The sequence below is a fragment of the Filicampus tigris genome, chromosome 10, assembly GCF_054856515.1.
Source record: "Filicampus tigris isolate MCC_2025a chromosome 10, RoL_Ftig_1.0, whole genome shotgun sequence".
NCBI classification, from domain to species: domain Eukaryota; kingdom Metazoa; phylum Chordata; class Actinopteri; order Syngnathiformes; family Syngnathidae; genus Filicampus; species Filicampus tigris.
This window is the reverse complement of record NC_141226.1, coordinates 15,449,489-15,474,327: the sequence shown is the minus strand read 5'-3', so window position 1 is coordinate 15,474,327 and position 24,839 is coordinate 15,449,489. Positions and strand designations below refer to the sequence as shown.

Here is a 24,839-nt window from a genome sequence, read left to right as displayed (position 1 = left end):
AATCTTCTAGTCTTTCTGTTTTTTGTTGTTGTTTTTTTTTTTAATCTCATTCTCCAGATCGCCACCACCAACATGGCGGACAAACATGATGGGGAAACTATCCATAGTGGACTATACAGTTGAATAGGGAGTGATTTTGAACACAGTCATTGTGGCATTGCTAAAACGGCAAATTTTATGGTGGCCGAAGAGGATTTGTGCAATCCTCTTACAGTACTGTATATAGTTTTGCTCATTGTACGGTTTTATGTACGGTCCGCTTCAGTGTTGAAACGATGTCGGTGAAAGCATGCATTTCTTGTGCTTGATTAACATATAGAAAAAGTCCATTTAAAAATATACTAATCTCATACCAAAACAGGTCAATACAATATATAACTGATGCTAGTGGTTTTATTTTTCCACAGTCCACAGAAGGATTTTTTTATCATTAAATTTCAAATAAGCCTTTGTGTCTCTTCTTCCTTCTCCTTTTGAGCTGACTCACCCTTAATAAAAAGAGTAACCTTGAACGGAATGAGCTCAAGACTAGCATCACAACTGGTACAGAATGATACATGTTAGATGTGTATGCCAAGAAATACGCAGGTCATTATTAAAGTACTGTACCGTTAAAAAAAAAAAAGTATTCTATTTCATCCGTATTCATTCGCTTTCCAGCTTTCTCTTTTGCTAGAGCCAGGAGTTGTGTGACTTCAGTCACGTCATCAGAGGAACATGCTGGTCCTCTCCCGCTAGGCCCAACAGCTGAGTGCTCCGAACCACTCGGGATGGCTCCTTTCTATACGTTAGTTTCCAGACCGTTCATGTCAATGGAACAGTGGTCCTTGTCTCTGTGGCCTCTCTTGTGGTGAGCGGAGTGCGCGTGTTTCTTCTTCTCGATCGGTCGAATGCCCTCCTCGAGCTGGATCAGGCGGGCCACGTCCGGGGAAAGGTGGTCGTTCTTGTTGCCCCGTGGATGCGGTTGGTAGCAGCCGTTCTTCTGGTTCTGGTATGTCATCATCTGCTGGATGCTGATCATGGGCTTCGTCTCGCAGATCAAAGGTACCTGGTACGGAAGACGAGTGACTTTGAATGAAACGTGATGTAAGGCCAGAGTTGCATTTTTTTTTTTTTTTCCTTGCAAAATCATTTCACCTCATTTTTATATTGGCGATAGTGTCATTTTTCAATACGTTATGATATGTCGCCGTCAATAACGTTCCGCCTCCAAAATGCCTTGGCCACAACACTCAGTTTTAACTGAGGTCGTATGAAATGGAACGGCCAAATGTGAAATACTGTGATACAAACAATACTAATATTAGCAGATATCTTCGCGTTTCAAGTTTCAGCCTCTCACCTGTTCGCCTTCTTTAATAAAATCTTTTCGGCAGATGTGAGCCATGATACCTGTAGCCAGAGCGTCGCCCATCACATTGACCATGGTCCTGAATCGATCCCTGCATGACAAAAATCAAATGTCATTTACGTCTACGTACGGTTACTGCTTGGAGCGCTTTTAGGCATAAATAAATTGGCATTTTATTTGCTTGTTTACAAATAATTGGCTCTGGAGTCCCTGCCTAGCCATCAAGTACCCATGTCGTTATTTAGTCCAGAGCTAGTAGACCAAAATCCAAAGGCAGTGTGTCAAAAACTCAGCACACCCACCGATGATACGATCATGACTTTAATGATGACACTATGATGTTGTCGGTGGCTTGTGGCGGGATTTTTGACCCACTCTTCTTTACCACGTGGCTTCACGTCATTTGTTTACAGCCGTTGGGCTATGCACACAGCTTTTAAGGGCATCACGTTGAGGTTTGGACTTTTTGGATTTGTCTTTTTGAGTCATTCTCCTGTAGCTTTGCTGGAATAAGAATAAGCTCACAACTGGCTCATTTATTTTGCTACACCGTACATCTGTTGTTTTAATGAGCAGTTTGTGCTGGTTTTCTATGTCTGTGTTTTGCTAATTGTCACGCCACCATATTTCGTTGTTTTTTTTGTACTGTGATAAGCATTCACGGTACGTAGCTTTTGGGTTGATTTTAGATTCCTCTGAAGACATTTCTCCACATTACATCAATATTGTTTTGACTCCAAATGGTTTTGAAATTGCCCTGTTAGCACTACAAATTGTTCAGCAACGACAACGATTATGGACGCATGATGTCAGTGCGTAAAAATTCTCTTCAATACTCTACACACTGATGCTACATCACCAACCTGATATACTGTATTCAGTCAGGGAGGAGCTGTCCTCCATGTGAACGTACCGATGCTTTAAGGATGCAAATCACATCACTTAGGTGGCTGCAGAATGGATGATCTGTGACGTTTTATAGATGGAAAAGCACTTTTCCGCTTCCAACTAATTTGCAGTTGTTAGCGTGTTGCGCAGATCAAACTCCATTTTAGGTAACGCCGTGCGTCTGTGAGTCAGTTTTGTTGTAGTCGTGTAATTATTGCCGCATCGCTGTTCTAACCTGCTGGCATTCATGTTTATGATAGCGTGAGGTGCGTTGGGGCGCATTTTATAAATAAAAAAGAATGTGTTTCTTTATTTCTGTGTAGTATTATAAACCAGATTATTAGGGGAATTAACATTTGTCTTGGAATGCTTTAGTTAAATTGTAAATTGATTGATTCTGTTATTGTCATGTCCTAATGAGTTAGGCACTGTAATATTTCAATCTAAGATTTTCCATGTTTGAGTAAAGTTAGCATTTTTGAAGAATATTTGATTTGCATCACAATTGCAAGACATGATATGTATGTAAAGACATAAAAGTGAAAGGTGTGGTTTCCCTTTGATATGATTGCTGTTGTTCTGATTAAAATGGCAAAACAAAAAAAAATGTTAAACATAAAAGAAGACTCAAAGCTGTAAAGTTACTTTGTCACTCTTGAGCTACGTGCTACTCTCCAGTACTTACAAAGCCCAGTCAACAGCAATGATGAGACTGATATCATCAGTAGGCAGACCCACAGAGGTCAGCACGATCACCATGGTAACCAGTCCAGCTTGTGGGATTCCAGCTGCACCAATACTGGCTGCTGTGGCAGTAATGCTGGAAAAAAAAGGGTGCACTTTTGTTTTGCGTTAGCATTAACAAGTGTCCTTTAAATGTGGCTTCCGAGGTCCTCAAAGGTACATAAAGGTCCAAAAAGGTCCTAGAAGGCATTTAGTCCGGCCATGGTGAGGCTTCCATGGCACGGTGAGTCTTTCGTTTCAAATATCGCCCAGAGGGGGTGTGGGGTGTGTGGATGGGGGTTGTTGAAGTTGGTAGTCGGAAACGCTAACGGAAGCCCGTTTAATGTACATATACATTTATTTATATCGTTGCTGTCCTGTGAAAAATACATTTTCAATTTTGTCATTTTAAAAAATGTTCACATTAATGGAATGCCTGTAACGTGGAAACCCCATTAACGAAAACATTTTTTTTTTATAAAAGATGAAAAATAGACATACCGGTAACAGTTTTTCATGGGACAGAGACATTATGTACATATATACATATATATATATATATATATATATATGTATATGTATATGTATATGGAAAAGCACTTTGCAGGACTACTTATGCAAACATGAAGAATGTTGCAAACATGAACATGCAAATGTTGTGGGCAGTTGGGTGTTTCATTTAAGCAAAAAGGACCGCTGTGCACGGCAGGCCACAATTCTTTGCGTGAACCATGGTGCTGCATGAAGCTCTGTGGTCAGCAGCCAAACAGCACGGGAGCAGGGGGGACAAATTATTATAATTCTGGCGTGACAAGAGAGATGAGTCATACAGGTCATATGGGTTTTACTGCCAAGGGATTACGAGGGGATGGGCGCAGCCTGAAGCTATGGGCAGAAGTCTGCCTAATGTTATTACATGAGGACATGCCATTAAATCAGAGGGACATGCCCCCCCCCCCCCTCCCCCTCCAGGGCTCGTGTGGACTTTACCTGTTGCAAAGGTATAGAGCAACAGTGTGCTGGGAGACAGAATGCTGTACTACTTGTTGTGTAACCTTCTGTATCGCTGTGGCTTCCAGACTCATTTGGCAGAAATCAGATCAGACTAAGAAGCTCTCTGAGGCATAATCTGTGTGACATTTACATATATATGTAGTAAATGTGTATCTAGTAAATCCCATAATATTTTGAATCGTTTAGAAAACTCAATATGTGATCTGATTAATTCAAATGCTGCGTAGGAAAACACCACACGTACGCAATACATTTTTGCTCAATTAGTAAAGGAGGTAAATGACGGATCTTGTCCATTAGTCCAATTTTGAGTCCTTTTAAATGTTGATCCCATTGATCCCAAAAGTGATCCCAGAAAGTCAAACTGGCACACATATGACCAATTGTATCACATGTGTATGTACAGTGGTTCTCTGCATACTCACTGGATTGCACCGGCCAAATTTGCCCATTTGTGGATATTTTTCAATATTAAAAAAAATAACACCTTTTTTTTTATTTGGGGCAGGGAGCCAACGGCCCTTTTCAGTGGAAAACAGTTATTAGTTTTTCTCTCAAGAATTTGGGTTTTTAGGTGATCCCTCTCTCTCTTTCTCTCTCTCTCTATCTCTCTCATCACAAGCTGTGCTGGAATCCTATCAAATATTTGTGTGCCAATGTATCAAGAAATAATGGAATACTGCATAAAACTATTCATGTTTTTGATCAGAAGTCCCAAAAAAATGTTCTACTATGCACTTATCAATTCATGTCTGTCATTTTGAGTTGAGATATGGGGGAACACATTTAAAATCACATTATAAAATATTTGTACTCTACTTTACAAAAACGGGAGATAAGGATGATTCATCATGCTAAGTACTTTCGCCATACAAATCTATCATTTAAAATTCTGGGACCAAGTTCAATTTAAGATGTGTCATCATCCAACATCCAAATGATGTGTATGATCAGAGAGAGAATATAACTTTCAAGAGGGAGTTGTGATTTTAAACAGCCGTCTATCAGTTGAACCCCGAAAAGTATGAGCAACTCTGTTTGTGGTGTGAAATTGTGTAATACACTAGATGAGACTATAAAAATGTGCATTAGCTTAAAACAATTCAAAAAGAATTACAAACAAGCAGCTAATTTTATAATTCTATACATAACACTATATTCTATGTGTTGTTATTTTTGTGATTTTACTTAGTATGTTTATAATGAGAGTTGTAGAAAAGTTACCGGTAAATGCTTTAATCTATAATATATGGATTTGTGGATCGTGTATGTTTTTTTTCTCTATGATGTCATTATTATTCGTTTGCTTGTTTGAGACAAATAATAATCAAATCAAAAGTAAACCTTTGCAAAAATATTTTGCTTACCTAATGGTGATGATTTGCCCAAAGTCCAGTTCATAGTTATTCACTTGGGCTATAAAAATGGCCGCCACGGCCTCGTAGAGGGCGGTGCCATCCATGTTGATGGTGGCCCCCACAGGCAGCACGAAACGGATGATGCGTCTGTCAATGTGGTTGTTTTCGAGGAGGCACTTGAAGGTGATAGGCAGAGTGGCAGAGCTGGCAAAAAAAAAAAAGCAGAACAAATGTCACCTGTAATATAAAAATACAAACTTGTCATGCACTTGTTTTATTTTTTGGGATGGTACATTTGCTGAGTGGTTAGCGCTTCTGCCTCACAAATCAAATCATCTGTAGTTTGCATGTTCCCTAATTGAATTTTCAATAGCTGTGAACGTAAGCGCTCGTCTACGAAATACCAACACCGAGTCTAACCTGCCTCCAGAATTGTGTTCTGCCGTACTGTGAGCATACGCTTAGTTAATAGTTCTCTGAGGGTAAAATTATCTCCACCCCGCAATGTGAGATTTATTTTAAGCTTTGCTTACTGCCTCTGTGTAAGAAGCAAATACACACATGTACATCAAAAACAGCCACACATTTCACCATGCCATGCAATCAAATAGCTTTATAAATGTGTCTGGGCGTGCATACCTGGACGAAGTGGCCAAGGAAATAAGTAGGGCCTGTAGAATTCCTCTAATGTAAACAATGGGGCTCTTCTTGGTGATAAAGAAATACATGGCAGGCAAGATGAAAAGACCATGTAGCACCAAGCCCATTACTACTGTGATGGCATAAAATCCCAGTTTCTTCCCCATGGCTGACGGATCGTCCATCTCCAAGATTTTCCCGGCAACCAGGAAAACAATACCGAAGGGGAAATACCTAAAAAGGAAGGGACCAAAAAAAAAAACAAAAAAACATTGAAATATTCAGACTTTCTTAAGGCTTACATTGTGTTAGGGTATATTAAGTTTAGGTGCAGTATGCAAAGAGCAAGCAAACACACATGCATGCACAATGAAAACATCATGATGTAAGGCATGCATGGGTAACTGGATGCCTCTTGATTATTATCATTATTATTATTATTATTATTATTATTATTATTATTATTATTATTTATTTATTTATTTATTTATTTCTACAAACCCACAAAAAAAATTCAAAAAACACTTTCAGTATGTGTTCTATGTGTTCTATGAAAAACGGGGGGTAATAGGGAAAGCAATCTTGGATACACTTGGGAAATTCCCAAATATTAAAACATATTGAGAAAAAAAATCTGTGAATATGCCATTCCGCATGTGCTGAACTGTGAGCATGCAGTGGTGATCGACAATCATTTTAAATTGTGATATCACCAATCACCACTAGATGACGGACAGGTCTTAGTTGCACTTAAACTGGGTCTTATACTACAACATGAGGAGGCTTAAAAAAATTGTGGATTTGGAATTATATGCAGGACAAACAGCACTTCAATAATATTAAAATCTTGAATGTTTTTTTTTTTTTTAATGAGTTCTTGCACTTAATGTTGGTTTCTGTTCAGCAGTTCTGTGCCGTCCTTGAATTGTCATTTTTATGCCACTGAGCCCTTTGCACCGGAAAAAAAAAATTGCAATATGTTACTGTATTATTTTGTTGTTGCTTCAAACCCTTTGTTGTTGGATTAAGAAAGTATATCTTTTATACAGGCATTGAAAAATGTATGATCAAAAATGAAAAATATTAAGACCATGTATTTTTGTATTTTTCCACGTATTTTGTTTGTCCATATTTAAAAGGACATTTTTGTCATAAATCTGTTTAGGAAGTATGTTACGGGTCAAATGTGGCCTGATTTCGAGCATGTTTTAAGCGTTAAGGAAAACAATAAGAAGGTAGTTCTTACCAGATGACAATGGCAACAATCTTGAGAACCGCTTCATTCAAACTCTGACAAAAGTTGACCAAAGCACTCCCATTGGGCCCCATTCTCCCCAACATGATCCCTGGATAATTCACATACAGTCCAGCTCATGCGTGATTCATAACTCTTCCACGTGTGTGTCATGTATAACATGTATGTGCCAATAGCGTGCCAACAACTCACCCATGGTGGCGGAGAAAATGACAATGCCCAGCACGTTCATGCCCTCGCTCGTACCCGCCGACGTCTTCATGATGACGTCGGGCGGCGGCGTGAGATCCAGGGAAAAGTTCTGAACGTCGGTTCCATTGTCATCCTGAATGCCGTAGATGTAGACCCTGCGAGTGGTGGTCTCATCCAGCAGCTGAGCCACTGTTGGTTTAGGGATATATTCGGGGTCTCTTTGGGTTCGGTACTTGAAAAGCAAAATGGAGAAGAGGCACTTCAAACTTAATAGAGACAATATCATGATGAGATCAGTCAGAGCAGTCTATTTTCTGGTCACAATGTTTTCTGGTAAAAAGATTTTGCTGATTGTATGCATCACTTCATGCTACTTGGGTAGCATGCAGGGGCTATTTTCAATGTCGGTTGAACTTTGACGTAGGTAAGTGTTCAGTTTTGATTCCTCAATTTGAACACTGGAGACAATGCCAGTGCCTGTATGTTTTTATTTTTTTATGGGTACTCAGGTTTTCTCCCACATTCCCCCCAAAAAACTTGCACTCACCCCGCGACCCTCGTGAGGATAAGTGGTTTGGATAAAGGATCATAGGATGACTGGATAAACTTAGTTTTGATGCTGAAACAGATTTACATCCATTTCAATGGAGAAACATGACCTCCATTTTTCAAAACTTCATCATCGTCATATTTTTCATCGTCATAATCAGGGTCACGGAATGAATGAAATTCATTTCCATTTTGCTCTAAAGTGTTTTGGTGTAGAATGACATGCTGCATGCGCTTCAGCATTCAATTGTAGAAAGACTCCAACGTACCTGTTGAAATGTAGCTTGAACCAAATTTGCTGGAAACATGTTGCTGCAGAAGAGAGGTTGAAAATGTATTCAAACCCTTGAATCAAAGGACATACAGAACAACCCCGACCGTGCAATGTACTGTGAAATCTGAACTTTGTTAACATGTTATACCTTTGCTGCATGTTTTACCCTATACCAGGGGTCACCAACTCCGGTCCTCGAGGGCACCTGTCCTGCAGGTCTTCCATCTCTAGCCGCTGTAACTCACCTGTTAAAATGATCAGCTCATCAGCAAGCTCTTGAGAAGCCTGATAGCGATCCTGATCATTTTAACAGGTGTGTTACAGCAGGGAGAAATGGAAAACCTGTAGGACAGGTGCCCTCGAGGACCGGAGTTGGTGACCCCTGCCCTATACCTTTGCTGCTGTAACGCTGAAAATTTTCCCCACTGTGGGATCAATAAAGGCCTTCTTATCTTATCTTAATGGCATTTTCTCTAACAAGCGTCATTCCATATCTGCTTATTGAAATGATTATCATCACTTCAAGCATTCTTTTTTTTTTTTTTTTTTTTCAACACAACACTGTGAGTTAAAAGCAGCCTGAAGCACTCATCTCCTCATCTCCCAAGAACATCTTTTCACTTGAAACATGCCGTGCTCACTCTACCAAGGGCAGATACAGCAACACGCCAAGAATGGAAGCACATCCTCGTGGGTGGATAGATTGAAGTGGCGGGAGTGAGGGACACATTAATACAAAGAATCAAATGTATTGCAGAAGGGTATAAAAACAAGACAGCATTAATGACTAATCAACAAGACTGCGGCATGTGCCGAGGGAGAATTTGTTCAACAGTTTATTTTGTGTCCAAGATGATGCAAATGGAGCTAAGGTACTGTTTTCATCGCCTAGCTTAAGGATACCCATATTTATGAACACTTTGCTCATTATGCATACTTATCACACACACTGACATGCACGCTGGGCCATTTGTGAATGTACCAATATAGCACGGCGGCCTGATAGATGAAGCTTTAAAGAAGCTTTGCCAGATAAATCCAAAGTCCAGCTGTGCTCTTCTACAACACACACAAACTGAGAGCCTGCGAACGTCACACCACTTGTCATAATCAGATCAAAGTTGAATTGTGTAGACTTGACTTCATTCATTCATTCAAAGGCAATTTATTCCCGCCGTAACTTGATTTTGGCAATGGAAATAGGCCAAAATATTTCAAGGATTTGACTGCCAAGATCAAAAGGAAACCAAACGGCTTCTTCTTGACATGCTTTGTTTTGAACATTCATACAATTACTATTCAAAAACAACAAAGGTTACAGCGCATTGGTGGTGTTGCGCCCGTTGACCTACTGTCACACTGACACAGTGGCTCTCAGGGCCGCAACAAAGTTCTCCTCAAACACACCCTGCTGGCTTTGAGCAGCTCTTATTAGCTTAACGCGTCAACCCGCTGGCACACATTACTCAAGGATTTCCCCTCCTTGCTCAAGTACTCCCGTCCGTCACTTAACTCCACATGAGACTGCACGCAGTTTAGCAAAAACATTTTCATTGATAATTTGTAATCTGTAATGATTCGCTTTTAAGGGAAATTCTCAACGGATTCTGACAAAACACGTCTGTCATTGAAAGGAGACATGGAAAAGGCCAGCAATACCTTATCTGCTGATCAAACACTATCACAAGCAATGACCTAATTCTACAATTTCATTTTTTTTTTTAGTTGACATTGAATTAATTTATTCCCAGTAGTCTATTCTCCTCATTCCATAGTGTTTATCTTCACTGCACTGCTTCCAGTGCTGTATGAGGATGGTAGATTTTTTTTTTTGCCCAATCAGATTTCAACCTCTTTGTGTTGCTATGCCAATCTAATCTGCCTAGGCCGCACGATGGCTCTTGGTGATGTCATCATATTCCCTGCCTCTGGTTGGTTCGACTAGCCAAACACGTCTGGAGCAAAATGCGCCCAAGTTATATAATCCCTGTTGAGTAAAATGTGTCTTATTTACATTTTAAATGTTTTTTTTCCTCCATGTTATTAGATAATATTGATTCTGAACTGCTCAAAATGATGTACGCTTAACCTGGTTGTTAGCATTAGCTAATACAAATGTTACTGTAAAACAATGGTTAACCAATTGTTAATCTGGATGCAGTACAAGTACTGTTTGTTTGAGAAGACAGAAGACAATGTTCATTCCTACAATAATGCTGATTAAGCTAAGTAAGCGGTTACTGAACACGGAACGGCTTTGTGTCTCGCTCTCACCGAATAAGATCCAGCAGCGCATCGGCAGAGCTGGTCATGGGCTTCTTACTCTCCTCGGAGTCCTCCTTCTGAGCAGCTCCTCCAGGGTGGATGATGTACACCATGATGATGCCCACCACCACAGCAACAAAGGTGGTCCAGAGGTAGTAAGAGATGGTCATGATGCCCAGTCGACTGGAGCATTTGGCATCCAGGGCAGCCAGGCCTGACATCAAACTAATAATTTTTTTCCAAGAAGAACAGTAGACAGAAGAAAGGAATAGAAAAGCATTTAGTAGGAATTTCGATCTATCTATCTATCTATCTATCTATCTATCTATCTATCTATCTATCTATCTATCTATCTATCTATCTATCTATCTATCTATCTATCTATCTATCTATCTATCTATCTATCTATCAATATGTTAGGGCTCGGCCGATTAAAACATCGACCAAAATAATCATCCAAATGGCCGATGTTTGCCGATTGTTTGTATATTTGATGTTTATTTACAGCGGTCGTACGCAACACTGGTCTCATTATTTTTTTTTTACACATAAATGCATATTAGAACATTTAATCCTATAGATAAAGCGCTATACTGTATTAAAAAGCAGTCCATTTAGCATTAAACCTGAAATTTGTTGCAAAGGTCATTCTATGGACCTGTCATTCAAAACAAAGCAGATCTTAATTATTTTTTTTACAAGTAATGCTTAAGTGAGCACTTTAATTTGTGCAAGGATTTGAACTGGATATGTCACTATTTGACACACAACATAATGTCACAGTTTGTTTAAAAAAAATTATAAAATCAAATAAAGTAAAAAGACATCATAAATCATGTCGACCTGTTGACCACTGCATGTTCGCAACATAAATCAAACATCCATCCATCCATCCATTCTCCAAACCGCTTATCCTCACAAGAATCGTGGTGCTGGAGCCTATCCCAGCTGTCTTCGGGCAGTAGGAGAGGGACACAAAAGTGTTAAATATGACACACATTCAACTAGTGGTAACGTAAACACACATACAATAAGGATTCATGTTCTTGTCACTTAATCAATTAAATGCATGACGCCCCGCAATGCATTCTGGAAACCGAAAAGGAGACCAATTAAAAAAACAAAAACAAAACATATTTACGGTTGACTGTCGCCATTCGCAAGGAGTAGGGACCATTTCAGTTATACGCGGACTTTCACAGGGTTTTAGTTTTAGGGTAAACTCCAACTGTGGTGTCAGTAAACATCTTCAAGCTCGTATGAAGAACGTACAGTACGTCACTCGATTGCTGCAAACAACATGCGGCATTCAAGCGGCTTTCACAGCGCAAGAACTTGTAAAACATTAAGACACACGGCGCTTATGAGCTACTGTAAATGTCATGATTACAATTTCAATATTTCAATGCAAGATATTATTGCGCGTGTGTGAGTAACTTCAAGTTAAGGCTACACAAAGAGCTCGACCTCAGCTGCAAAGTGAGATCACAAGGCAAAAGTCAAACTGAGCTTGACTGACAGCTTTGACGCCCCCCCCCCCCCCCCCCCGCCCCCCAAAAAAGTGCACACAAAGGGTTTCAATTGCGTTGTTGCGTTCCAGATGTTTGTTTGATTGGATTGTCATGCACTACACTCGCCAAAGCCAAAACAAATGATGAAAACAATCCGCAGCTACAATTTTATGGGATTGAGATACAAAAATTGAGGTTTCTATAAGTTAAAGAACAAAACCAAAACAGCAATTGGAAAAAAAACATTTTTGTAAACAAAATAAAAACCAAAACCAAAATGCTTTAAAAAAAAAAAGAAAAGTGACTTAACCTACATCTTCTATAAAACTAAAACCAACCATAATTACTGCGAAAATGTGATCGTTTTCGTCTTTGTCAATTAATATCATCATGAGCTTTGGGGGTTCATTTTAAATGCATTTTTATTTTGGTACTGCTGTACATTCGTATACAGCTGGAGTCGTTTGAGAATTGTAGTTGACTTTTTTTTATTACACAATATGTCATGAGTTTAAAAAAAATTTTGCACTTGACAAACACTCTATATATTAAAACAACTAAACAAATTCTAAAACTACAATACATACACACACATACACAGTCTTCTTCTTTTCCTTTCGGCTTTTCCCTTCAGGGGTCGCCACACCTACTTACACCACTACCTTCATGTCCTCCCTCATTACACACACATATTGCAAACACACTTACACACACGTATACATACATATATATGTGTGTACGTATGTACATACAGTATGTATATATGTACTTATACATATGCATACGTGTATGTCTATATACAGCATGTGGGAGATGTATATACATATATATATATATATATATATATATATATATATATATATATATATATATATATATATATATATATATATATATATATATATATACATATATACATATATAAATATATATATATATATATATATATATATATATATATATATATATATATATATATATATATATATATACTGTATATATATACACACATATATATATAAGGGGCTGGGGCTGGGTGGGGCGGTGCTATTGAAGTTTTCAGTTGGAATCGCTGACGGGAATCAGAGGCGGACCGGCCTATAGGCGGGTACTACTTATTCCCCCATAAAAGGCGAATGACGGATGACGGGATGATGGAATGGTAACCACGCTGCAGACGGATGATGAATAACGGACGCTCAATTTTTAGTAAAATGTCCACATATACATATATATATATATATATATATATATATATATATATATATATATATATATATATAATATATATATATATATATATATATATATATATATATATATATATATATATATATATATATATATATATATATATATATATGTATATATATATATATAAATATATATATATATATATATATATATATATATATATATATATATATATATATATATATACAGACAGTGTATATGTACACACACACACACATACACACAAACCCACCCACGAAGTATATACTTGAAATGATACACACTTTTTAACACTCAGATCAAAAAACAAAATCCACCTATGAATTTCTATGTGAGGTTGGGAACTTTTTTTTACATTCAGATGAATTGGTGTTAGCGGGCCATTATTGTCAATCTTTGGCTGGCAAAAAATGAATCTCACTGCAACCTTCAAGTGGCAAATGACTCATCAACATGGAGCCCCATGTTGAGACGTACTATACAAAATGAATAAAAATGCAAAATTGCCTTAACTTTCAGCCCAATTATACGGCTGCAACAGCAAACGTGTTATGTAACTTTTGACACATGAATGGATTGAATCGTTTGTGTAGTGCCGACCAACGCAACTGCCGTAAGAGGAGAGCCCATTGATTCTGCATTACGCCTCCATGGGATAATCTGGTTTCCTCTTTGGCTGGCGCGCAGATGGTTGGGAGGAGAGAAAAAAAAATGGGGACAGACAGGCAATAGGGCTGGGGCAGATATTTCACCCCTCGATAAGCCGTGTCAACCAGCTGATCTGTGCATCACCAACCACATACCTTCTGCAGTATTCAGTTACAAAGAGACTACACTGAAAAAAATGCTGTTCATCATTTGCTCAATTTTATTTTGTCAAATGATTGCACAAAATAAAATCATCTGAATCCAGAATTTTTTTAAGCAGACTATACATCCACTTTAACAATGTATCTGGATCCAGATGATTTTATTTTGTGCAACTACTTGACAAAATAAAATTGACTAAATGAGACCGGCCCTTTTTTTCAGTGTACATTATATGTGCGGATGAACATGTACAGTACACTGAAAAAATGTGTTGAATTTACTCAATTTTATGTGGTCAAGTGGATGCATAAAATAAAATCATCTGTATCCAGATGCATTTAGATGTGTAGTCTACTTAACAAATGTATCTGGATCCACACTGAAAAAAATGGAATGTTGAATTTACTCCATTTTATTTCATCAGGTGGTTGCACAAAATCAAATCATCTGGATCCAGATAATTTTTTAAGGAGTTGTACAGCCTACTTAAGAAATCTGGATTCAGATGATTATATTTATATAATTATATAATTCAGATGATTATATTTATACATTTATATAATCCAGATAGATTTCTTAAGTAGACTGTACAACTCCTTAAAAAATGATTAGGGTCCAGATGATTTTATTTTGCGCAACCACCTGATGAAATAAAATGGAGTAAATTCAACATTCCATTTTTTCAGTGCAGTTGATTTTATTCCTTGCAACCAATTGACCAGATAAAATTGCGTAAATTCAACAAATGTTTTTTTTAGTGTCAGGACAAAAAAAAAAAAAAAACAAGAGCCACATGAAACCAAACATGTTCTATTACTCTTCCTTTGTAACATAAATAAAAGGAAGACAACAAAAGCACTGACAGAGCGAGACAGACCGTGGGAGGGAGGATAGATTAACTTCTCATCCAGACTTTACTGGTGCATATATTGTAAGTAGCTTATTGCACAAAGCGCTCTGCATGTTACCGGTGTGTTTGCATGATTTGTTTTTGGAGTTTTCATGCGTTCACTTCATGCAGTCAACTAAGCGCTTTGGACCTAAAATAATCACTGCAGAGAATCTGTTAGTCTATGTACAGAAAGTACATTAGATGACATCCAAAGGGATTCCTTCATAAACATGACCCTCCCCCCCCCACCCCCTTCACAAAGTTATAATGGAAAAACTAATTCCAATTTCAAGTGAGCACAGAAAGCGTCACATTTCACGTGACCTTTATATTGCAGTTTCCTTACATTCAATGTCAAAACAGGACCTTGTGCTATATGAAATGGTCACGGTCATGTTGAAAACAAGAAATGTCCTGTGAAGATTGCGTTTGTCAGAGTGTCAAAATAGGAAAATAGTGGTTTAACTATATCTTTGAGCACTATATCTTTGAGCTTACATAAAATAAAAAATAAAAAATACACACAAGATAGAATTTCAGAGCACAATGTGTGCATACCGAAGGTGTAAATTATATGAGGGGAATGAAAACTACAACAATACACGTACTGAAAAATGACAATTATTATCAGAGATGGGAACTGCACCTTACCCTATTTTGCGAGTCCGTCCGGCGTCCGCGTCCCTCGCTTCTTATTCATAAAAATAATCATCCTCCAACCCTGTCAATCCTCATCCTATTAAAGCATATCCGTCCTTACATTTCATAAGTCCGTTCCACCACAAAAAAAAAAAAAAAGTTCGTGCATGACACCGCGGGAGAGATGCTAACGGCAGAGGTTTTATAATTCATAAACATTAGTTAAAGTTCATTAGCTGGCTAATTTCCTATTCAGATCCACTTACCGGCTGGGAGTATCGTGAGTGGATTGAACTGTTTACAACTTTACAAGTGTCAACCAAGATAGCAATTAGCTACCAACACAACCCCCCCAACCACCACACATAAAAGAAGGCCGACCCACGGACGACCCACGGCCTTCGATGTATTCAAACTTCCCTAATTCAGTGCCGTTAGCACTTCAAAAGATTCTGACAGTTGAGGAGTAAATGGTTCAAGTACAGCACCAAATTTACTTTGGTGCACCTTTTGTTCAGGTAAAACTGCCAGGTGGAATTGCAAAGGGCTACAAGAATCCAATATAACACGTCAGTCGATACTTGACTTGGTTAGGGACGATTACAGGGATGGATGAAAACCCACTTCTGTCCTAGCTTAGTCTGTCGTTTTTAGAAAACTTCTTGTCCTCTGTCCTCTGTCCCCAAAATGGGCGTCCGTCTATGGAGATGGAATGCCCATCGCTGATTATTATTGTTCCAAGAATAGAGTGCCGGGAAATGTGAGTAGCTGCAATCCAGTGTTTAGCATTTGAAACCTATTTCATTTGTGTGTATTGTGTTGCTCTTACCTGGAAACGACAAGCGGCAAGATGAGCATTTTTAACATCCGCATTAGAAGTTCTCCAGGAAACTGAAAGTACTTTACCTCCTGTAAGAAAACCAAACAATTACGTGAACATACTGTATTTACACAGCACTTTAACGTCTCACATTCTTTGTACATTTGTTTTTTTATCATCTTTACATCACTTCTTTGGTTTGACTAAACATAAAAAGTAACCCAAATTGGGTGAAATCGCTAACGCGGTGTTGGGTCCAAAAGGAACCCAGCCAATATAGGGTTATTTATATCCAGTGCATTAGGTTGAGGATTGGACCCAGCATGTTGGGTCAAGATTTTGATCCAACAAGGGGTAAAAACTACCCATACTGATGGGTTAAAGCTACCAAGTAATGGGTTACCAGGTTATCAGTACAGCTGTGGTTAAAAATAAGCAGATTTTCTCCACAGCAAGTCATTGACATATGACCAGGATTTGTATCCCAATTCCTGTGTCCAAGATCAATAGTATAGCCCAATGACCATCCAGCGGCCACCAATGTTTTCTAAGAATGGTAAATTCAATTTACTTCAACTTCAGCAGACAACACCAAAATGGCAACCACCTTCAGCTCTTCAGAATACCCAAATCCAATCTTGAACCATATCTGCTGGTTCAACATAATTAACCCAACCTTGAGTAACCCAATCGCAAAATCCATGGCTACCCAGCAAGTGGGTTATGAAAACAACCCGGCATTTTGTTGAAGGTGTAAAGACTAATTGTCTTAAGTGAAAACAATCCAAGAAACCGAAAAATGAAAAAGGGATTCTGTCAATGTGTGTCTATGAAAAATGCAGCATTTCTCTTTCACAATTTTTTTTGTACATTCATACACTCATGGACTATAAACCTACAGACAAGGATTAGCAGAGCCGAGCGGTCAAAGCAAACATGGTGCTTCCACATTTAGCTGCATGCAAATGGAATAAGCTCCCAAGAAAATTGAAGTTAGTCCCAATTGTAAATGCTTTTAAATGCAAGTTAAAAACCTCCATACCCATGATTAACGTCTTTTATATAATCCGTTTTTGTCCAAAATCATGCGCAGTTGGTTCATTTCGTAATTTTAGTAAAGTACATTTTATTTCTGTACTTTGCTTTTCTTCCGTTTTTTGAATTTTGAATCGTCATATTTTGCTATTAAATAGCGGCACAGTGGGCGACTGGTTAGCACGTCCGCCTCACAGTTCGGAGGTCGTCGGTTCGATTCCGGCCCCGGCCTCCCTGTGTGAAGTTTGCATGTTCTCCCCGTGCCTGCGTGGGTTTTCTCCGGGTTCTCCGGTTTCCTCCCACATTCCAAAAACATGCATGGTAAGTTGATTGGACACTCTAAAGTGCCGCTAAGTGTGATTGTGAGCGTGTATGTTTGTCTCTGTGTGCCCTGCGATTGGCTGGCAACCAGTTCGGGGTGTCCCCCGCCTACTGCTCGAAGACAGCTGGGATAGGCTCCAGCACTCTCCGCGACCCTTGTGAGGATAAGCGGTATAGATAATGGATGGTTGGATGCTATTAAATATTGCCTTTAAATGTTTTGTGAAGCACATTTAGTTACCGTGTGTTCAAAATACGTATCAATAAATCTAAGACAAACATTCATTTTCTATACCGCTTGTAATTATTAGGGCCAAGGTGAGACACAGGGGTACACCCCGGACTGGTCACCAGTCATTTGCAGTGACTTGGATGAGTTATGAAAATATGATGGAGATAACCAATAGTCATACAGAGTCATATTTAATCCAATAGAAATCAGATTATGGATGCAAAGTGAAAGAAGGGCTACAATGTTTTATTTTTGTAAGTGATCAATTAATGTAATGATCAGAAGCTAAGTGTGAGAACTAGAATGCAGTTAGTAAGAAGAAATGGAGGGATCTGTGATCTTTGCAACAAAGGCTGAGCAGTAAAAGCTTTTGAGCTTTCAGGGCCAAAGGCTATATGTGTATGTGTGTGTGTTTGATTGTTTGTAGGAGGAAGATTTGTACTTTTTTTCCTTCCACTGTGACACAAACAGCGTGGAGTGTATTCGCTCGTGTGTGAGCATAGCATATTTGCTGGTAGGTGTAATCTTGTCATCGCCAGCGTGTTGCCATTGATACGGTAAGCAACAAACTGACCAAATTGGCGACAAGGTGAAATGAAGAATTTGTGATGTCATTTTCAGTCGACAGAAGTGACAAAATTGCCGCCCCAAAAGATAGATAACAGCGGGTGGATTTTGTTGCTTACTTAAAGTCAACCCAAACATATTTTTTTCAAGAATGTGTTCCCAGCAGGCCCACTAGTTGAAACACGGCATTCTGATTTATTTTGTGTTTGTGGAATACAAGTTAAGCAGTAAAATGCCCTCGTTTTTAGCCATCTCTGGGGGAAGGGCATTTTATCTTCTGTCGACTGAAAATGACATCACAACTGCTCACAATGACCAATCACGGCTGACCTGTTCTCTGAATCTGAGCCGTGATTGGTCGTTGTGAGAAGTTGTAATGTCATTTTCAGTCGACAGAAGACAAAATGGCCGCCCCCTGAGATGGCTAAAAACGAGTGCATTAACACTTACTCCACAAACGCAATATTTATCAGAATACCCTGTTTCAACTAGTGGGCTTGCATAGAACATATTCTTGAAAAAAATATGTTTGCGTTGACTTTAAGGCCTCTTCTCAGCTAGCATTAGCGGTTACCTTTTTAGATGGGCGTACATAGCTCTTGTGCTTTGATACGTTATATCGGAGGATATCCTTGCATGTTTTGCAAGTGACCACACTACTGCTCTCGTTTTTAGTCAAATATTATTGACACACACTTGAATCTGCTGCTAGTTTTGGTGCGCTAACCCACCACCCGTTGATCTCAACAAGGCGTCTGTGTGGTTGCCAAAACACGTCGCCGACCCTACAAATAAATGAATCGATGCTGAAGTGTTTTGAGTGAGTTAGGTTTCACCTGAATCCATAGAGGTATATTGTTAGCCCAAAATTTTGCTTACATTCCAAATTATAATGTTTTACTTTAGAGGTTCCACCCTATATATCCAGTCGGTGTTATCCAAAGCTCACATGGCTGTAGTTCTCAACGTTCATACCTTGGTCCTTTATTTGTCTCTGCCAACTGAGGAGTATTAGGGTCAAGGCATTTTGACATTGGACTCCACTGTAAAATCAAATTGTGTGCGAGTAAGGTCTCAATAGGCGCGCGTCTCATTGCGTGCGTCAGTTGTTACACTGACATGGTTAGCAGAGGACCTTATGGGTAAGTGTCATGATCTACAGGGCCATCTGTGCAATGCTGGACTACAAGAGACCTGTCTACGATATACCACAGCTAGAGTATTACTGTTACGGAAGAAGGGAAAACCGTTGACGTTAAGCATTGTTGAGTTGTTATTATTGATCGACAAGCTGATCTGTTTTACATCAAAGTGTTGGATGAAAAAGAAAAACACACTATTGAAAGTAAGTAGGCATTTTCTCCAATCGGCAATGTTCACGCAAAGGCCTTTTAATTCAAAAAACGTACTTTGAGTGCCTCAGTTTCCAGTTTTTTTGAAGTAACAAAAATGATTTAACATGTTCATCTCACATTCAGCTACACTAATGATGGGCTCTGAGCTTTTTCTCTCAACAGTGTCATTTTCAGATATCACATAATATAAATATTTTGCTCCATCCCTACAGTTTACCATCAGATTCAATTAGGCCGAAGTAAATATAACATGGAGAAGTGAACTAAGGTTTACAGAGATAAAACAAAATGGAGTATGTTGGCATGCAGCATATTGAACATATCCTATTATAAATTAAATAGGACTGTTGTTTCATTAATCTATTTATTATCTGTAATAGTCCGGCATGGCAGTATGCTTGACATTCTGAGTTCCAATCACATCCTCACAATTCTAAGAAGAAAACCACTGCAGCCTTGCAGAACTGCAAATGCGACTGGTGTTTCAATCCACAGCCCGGTCTGATTTATGTGAATTATATAAGTGAACATGATGGTCTGTTGTTGACCTGATGTCACTGTGAGTGATTGACTACTAATCTCTCCACCGGGAATCCCGATTCATCGATGTGTCCGGGCAATCTGAGAGGCTGATGGGAACAAGCAAAGGAAGCTTTGGCCATCAATCAGGAAAGAATCGGGAGCAATCTAACCCTCGGAAGAAATGTACCTTCCCGCTGCACAAAACAGAAAACAAAACCAAAAAAAATCTGTATGTTTTTGTAGACAAAATAATTGAGACTTTCACAAATATCATTAGGCCGCATTGGGGCTGAACGAGTCATTTTTCCATGAGTAGACGCCAACAACAGTACAGCTGTGCGATCGTGAAGTGTCTTTTCTGGTGGTGATATGTGAGAAGTGGCACAGGTGTTTTGGGGGGGTCACAAACAGGGGGCATTTCAACTGACTGACCTGTTCGGAGAGCTGCTTGCCTCTCAGGAAGAAGCCAAGCAGGCAGCCAATGACCACAGCCAGCACGGAAAGGATGAGGAGACCATTCTGCTTGCAGACGTTCTTGACCCGCCCCCACACTTCCTCCAGCGCCACTGCCATCCTCACCCCTTCCTCCTAAAGCCTCCTGACTGTAACTTTGTAAAGCCCCCCCACAGAGGAGAAAATATCCACCAAAGTAGATCCCCCCAACTGTCGATTATTCATCCATGTAGAGCCTGCAGCGCGCAGTCGACGGCCACCTGTGCAACGTACTTAGACCTACATGCACCACGGTCGGTCGAGGCAGATTAAGGACAGGCCTATGTAGAAGGGAGCGGGATAAGACAAAAGTCAGAAAAGAATAATCACAAGGGATTTGGGTAGTTGAGCATGGGGCGGTCAAGAAAAATCAACCCTCCACAAAATAAGCAGCAATTCCACCGTCCCGTAAGCGAGCTGTTTCCTGGGATATTCCTCATGCGACTGACTGACAGCATCATACAGGCAACCTCTTGGTCTCTCCGTCAATCACCTCTCCCTCGCCGTCTCACGGCCTCGCCCCCGCCCTTACACTCTTGCCGGTGGCCGACAGAGGGCCCTGCAACAGCTGGTGCTATTGTTAATACTACGATCCTATTAGGCTGTGCTGCACGACTCCCATCTAAGGCCGGATTACAGGGCTCTCTGAACAATTGGACAGCGGATTGGTGAAGACGGCAAAAATGAAATGCATAAAAAAGTTCACTGTGACATAAGTGGTTCGGTGAGCATAATAATACCTGAATGGCTGACTCTTTTCAAGTCAAATATTGCTCTAATATATGGACACAAGAGCTGCGTGGGTGTGCGTGGGTGCGTGTATGTTGAGTATATGTATATATGAGGATATAGGCCATTCTAGGAAGCTAGAAAGGATGAACGATTTAGGTAAATATACCATTAGTTTTATTACTTTTTGTTAAATTCTTAAAGTGGAGATTAACCCAAACATATTTTTTTCAAGGATATGTTCCCAGCAGGCCCACTAGCTGAAACACGGCATTCTGATTAATATTGCGTTTGTGGAATATGAGTTAAGCAGCAAAATCCACCCGTTTTTAGCCATCTCAGAGGGCGGCCATTTTGTCACTTCTGTCGACTGAAAATGACATCACAACTGCTCAGGGCTGTGGTCATGACCAATCAGGGCTCAATTTCAGAAAACAGGTCAGCTGTGATTGGGCGTTATCTGAGCCCTGAGCAGTTGTGATGTCATTTTCAGTCGACAGAAGTGACTAAATGACCGCCCCCAGGGATGGCTAAAAACGGGTGGATTAACTCTTATTCCACAAACGCGATATTTATCAGAATGCCGTGTTTCAGCTAGTGGGCCTGCTGGGAACATATATCCTTGAAAAAAATATGTTTGGGTTAACTTCCCTTTCATACGTACAACACCATTATATAAATTAAATCTTTCAGCTCATTAAAAGGTCATGTATATGTAATTCTGCATAAAGTTCATTGATTTATTTGAATCATTATTATATTCTCATAATTGTCTATTAAGTGACATATTGTTAGATTTGTTTTGCATTTATTCTCATGTACATGATCTCGCATTATTTCAGAGCGCCTCCTTTCTTTTTTGCTGTGTACTTGTGTACTTGGGTTTTTCGATGCAGACGTGAAGGACACCGTGCAGCTGGTTTGACCTTTAGGTCACTTCATTTTGCGTCGATTGTTCAAGAAACGAGACAAGGAGGACATTGAAGTTTACCTTGCAAGTTCGGAACCCTTCAATTCCCTCTTTTGTGGCAGCAGCCAATGAGTTTTTGTCATTTTGGATAGTGTTTTCACAATGTGAAGTTGTTAGCTACTTGTGTAGCCATGTGTTTTCTGTTGTTATTATATAGTGTCAATTGTATTATTATTATTACACAACCCTTTTACAGATGGTGAATAAATATTTGCAACTAAATAAAGGTATATTTTATTTCAATACTAATTAAGTTTTAGATTTTGGAATTTATAACTCCAATTACAGTAGCAATGTTGCAAATCAATGTTGATGTTTGAGTGTTTGCTCAAGAATACATGCAAGCTGAAGCTGTTTTATCTGTTATGATAATGATCAAGAGATAAAAAAACCCATTCAGAAATATGGTCTTTTCTGATGACAAGAGTAATAACGTTGGCCTGGTTCGAGTGATGCACTTCATTATGTTCTGAGCACATTGAAATGAACAAAAAAGAAAACTTACCGTAGGTCTACCAAATGGCCAGAGCAATCAGCTTGATAATTTCTGCTAGGTCATGCCATTCACATTTTTTTTTTTTTTGAAGACTAAAAAGGTTTTGTGAAACAGGGCTGTTTGGATGTTGACAGACACAACTTCATAGCAAAATTGGTACCATTAAAAATGTCTGTTATCAATTAAAAATGCCATTACTGATGTTATCATGATGTTATTGCGCAATTTACAAGACACACAGTTTCTGATCCAAACAGTCTTTCGAAATAGCTTCTCATCTTAATTTATATTGCCTGGTTTGTATTTGGGCCAAATTTAAAATGACATTGACGTGTATATTGGGAAAAGGCTTAGCCACTTGTTGGCGCAACACACGGACATTAGGTACAAAATAATGAAATGAGGATAAATGAGATCCACTGAAAGATAATTAGTAAGGAAAAAATGAGATGGAAGAACAGCTGTGTGATCTTGGCCTGCTCTGTTGATGGCAAATTGGGGAAATGGGTTGTGTTTGTGAAAACAAGGACAAGCAGAAATCAAGAAGACGTACACTACACTTCAAAAGTATTGGAACAGTGAGACCAGTGTATTATTGCTGTCAAAATATTTGGGTTTGTCTGAATGATTACAGTGATTATTAGATACGCATCGTGTATTTAAAGGGGAAGTAAACCCAACAATTTCTTTTCAAGAATATGTTCCCAGCAGGCCCACTAGTTGAAAAACGGCATTCTGATTAATATTGTGTTTGTGGAATATGAGTTAAGCAGGAAATTGTACCCATTTTTAGCCATCGCAGGGGGCGGCCATTTTGTCACTTCTGTCGACTGAAAATGACATCACAAATGCTCGGGCCTCAGGTAACGACCAATCACGGCTCAGCTTCAGAAAACAGGTCAGATTATATAGTCAGATTATATATTTTCAGTCGATAGAAGTGACAAAATGGCCACCCCCGGAGATGGATAAAAACGGATGGATTTTGCTCCTTAACTCATGTTTCATATTAATCATATTGCCTTGTTTCAACTATTGGACCTGCATAGAACACATTCTTGAAAAAATACGTTTGGGTTGACTTCCGCTTTAAAACAATGCCAGAATTTTGCCTTCCGCTAACGTAATGCTAATGCTACACAGGCTAGTTAATAGCATCGGTCGTCACAGTGTTACAGCTGTTCAAGCAATGGATATTTGACCACGAACGGTGCATCAACACAAGCAGAGAGACAACATAATACTAACATGCATATACAGTAATCGTCAATGACACATGACAGAAGGAAAACAGAAGGGAGAAAAAAAAACTGAATCCATGGAAGAGAAACGACAGTGATTACAACAAACACATTTACAAAGCAAACATCCCATTAAATTTCCATCCATAACAGCGTAACAGGCTTTCACATGATGGATGATATTACTCTAATTGTAATCGCAGATGTCACATCTGCATGTCCTGCTGGGTAATCTCTGCCTGGGATCGGAAATATGATGTCGTCTGCGGGCCGTGCGCATGAGGCCGCAATGCCTGCACGGCGCACTCAAGTCTGTGAAGGCGGTTGCCGAAGCAAAGACAGCCATTAACATTTATTCTGCTATTCTGATCAACTGTAGTGTCTGATAAACTGCAATATTGGAATTGCAGTCAAAAAAAAAAATGCAGGCGGAAACAAAAATATTGATCATTAAATTCGTGCATGC

At 39.2% G+C, this 24,839-nt stretch overlaps 1 protein-coding gene across 1 annotated transcript; it reads right to left on the bottom strand.

Moving 5' to 3' along the window:
* Window positions 1-375: 375 nt before the first annotated feature.
* On the bottom strand, window positions 376-21,419 carry slc1a7a (solute carrier family 1 member 7a). Its single transcript, XM_086042866.1, has 11 exons — window positions 20,878-21,419; window positions 16,423-16,502; window positions 10,518-10,733; window positions 8,239-8,281; window positions 7,421-7,652; window positions 7,220-7,319; window positions 5,974-6,207; window positions 5,344-5,538; window positions 2,925-3,059; window positions 1,343-1,442; window positions 376-1,048 (listed from the first exon to the last, which is right to left on the bottom strand). Exons 1-11 carry the CDS (start codon window positions 21,016-21,018, stop codon window positions 782-784), a joined length of 1,743 nt encoding a protein of 580 aa, XP_085898992.1. The 5' UTR covers window positions 21,019-21,419; the 3' UTR covers window positions 376-781.
* Between the last annotated feature and the right edge of the window lie 3,420 nt (window positions 21,420-24,839).

What these genes read in the sequence shown, in the direction of transcription:
- slc1a7a (XM_086042866.1), bottom strand. Translation starts at nt 21,018, where the DNA reads ATGGCAGTGGCGCTGGAGGAAGTGTGGGGGCGGGTCAAGAACGTCTGC. An exon ending in GCGCTGCTGGATCTTATTCG is followed by an intron (nt 8,282 to 10,517) that starts GTGAGAGCGAGA and finishes TCTCTTCTGCAG; the next exon opens with CAACATGTTTCCAGCAAATT. An exon ending in ATTGCTGTTGACTGGGCTTT is followed by an intron (nt 1,443 to 2,924) that starts GTAAGTACTGGA and finishes TTTGTCATGCAG; the next exon opens with GGATCGATTCAGGACCATGG.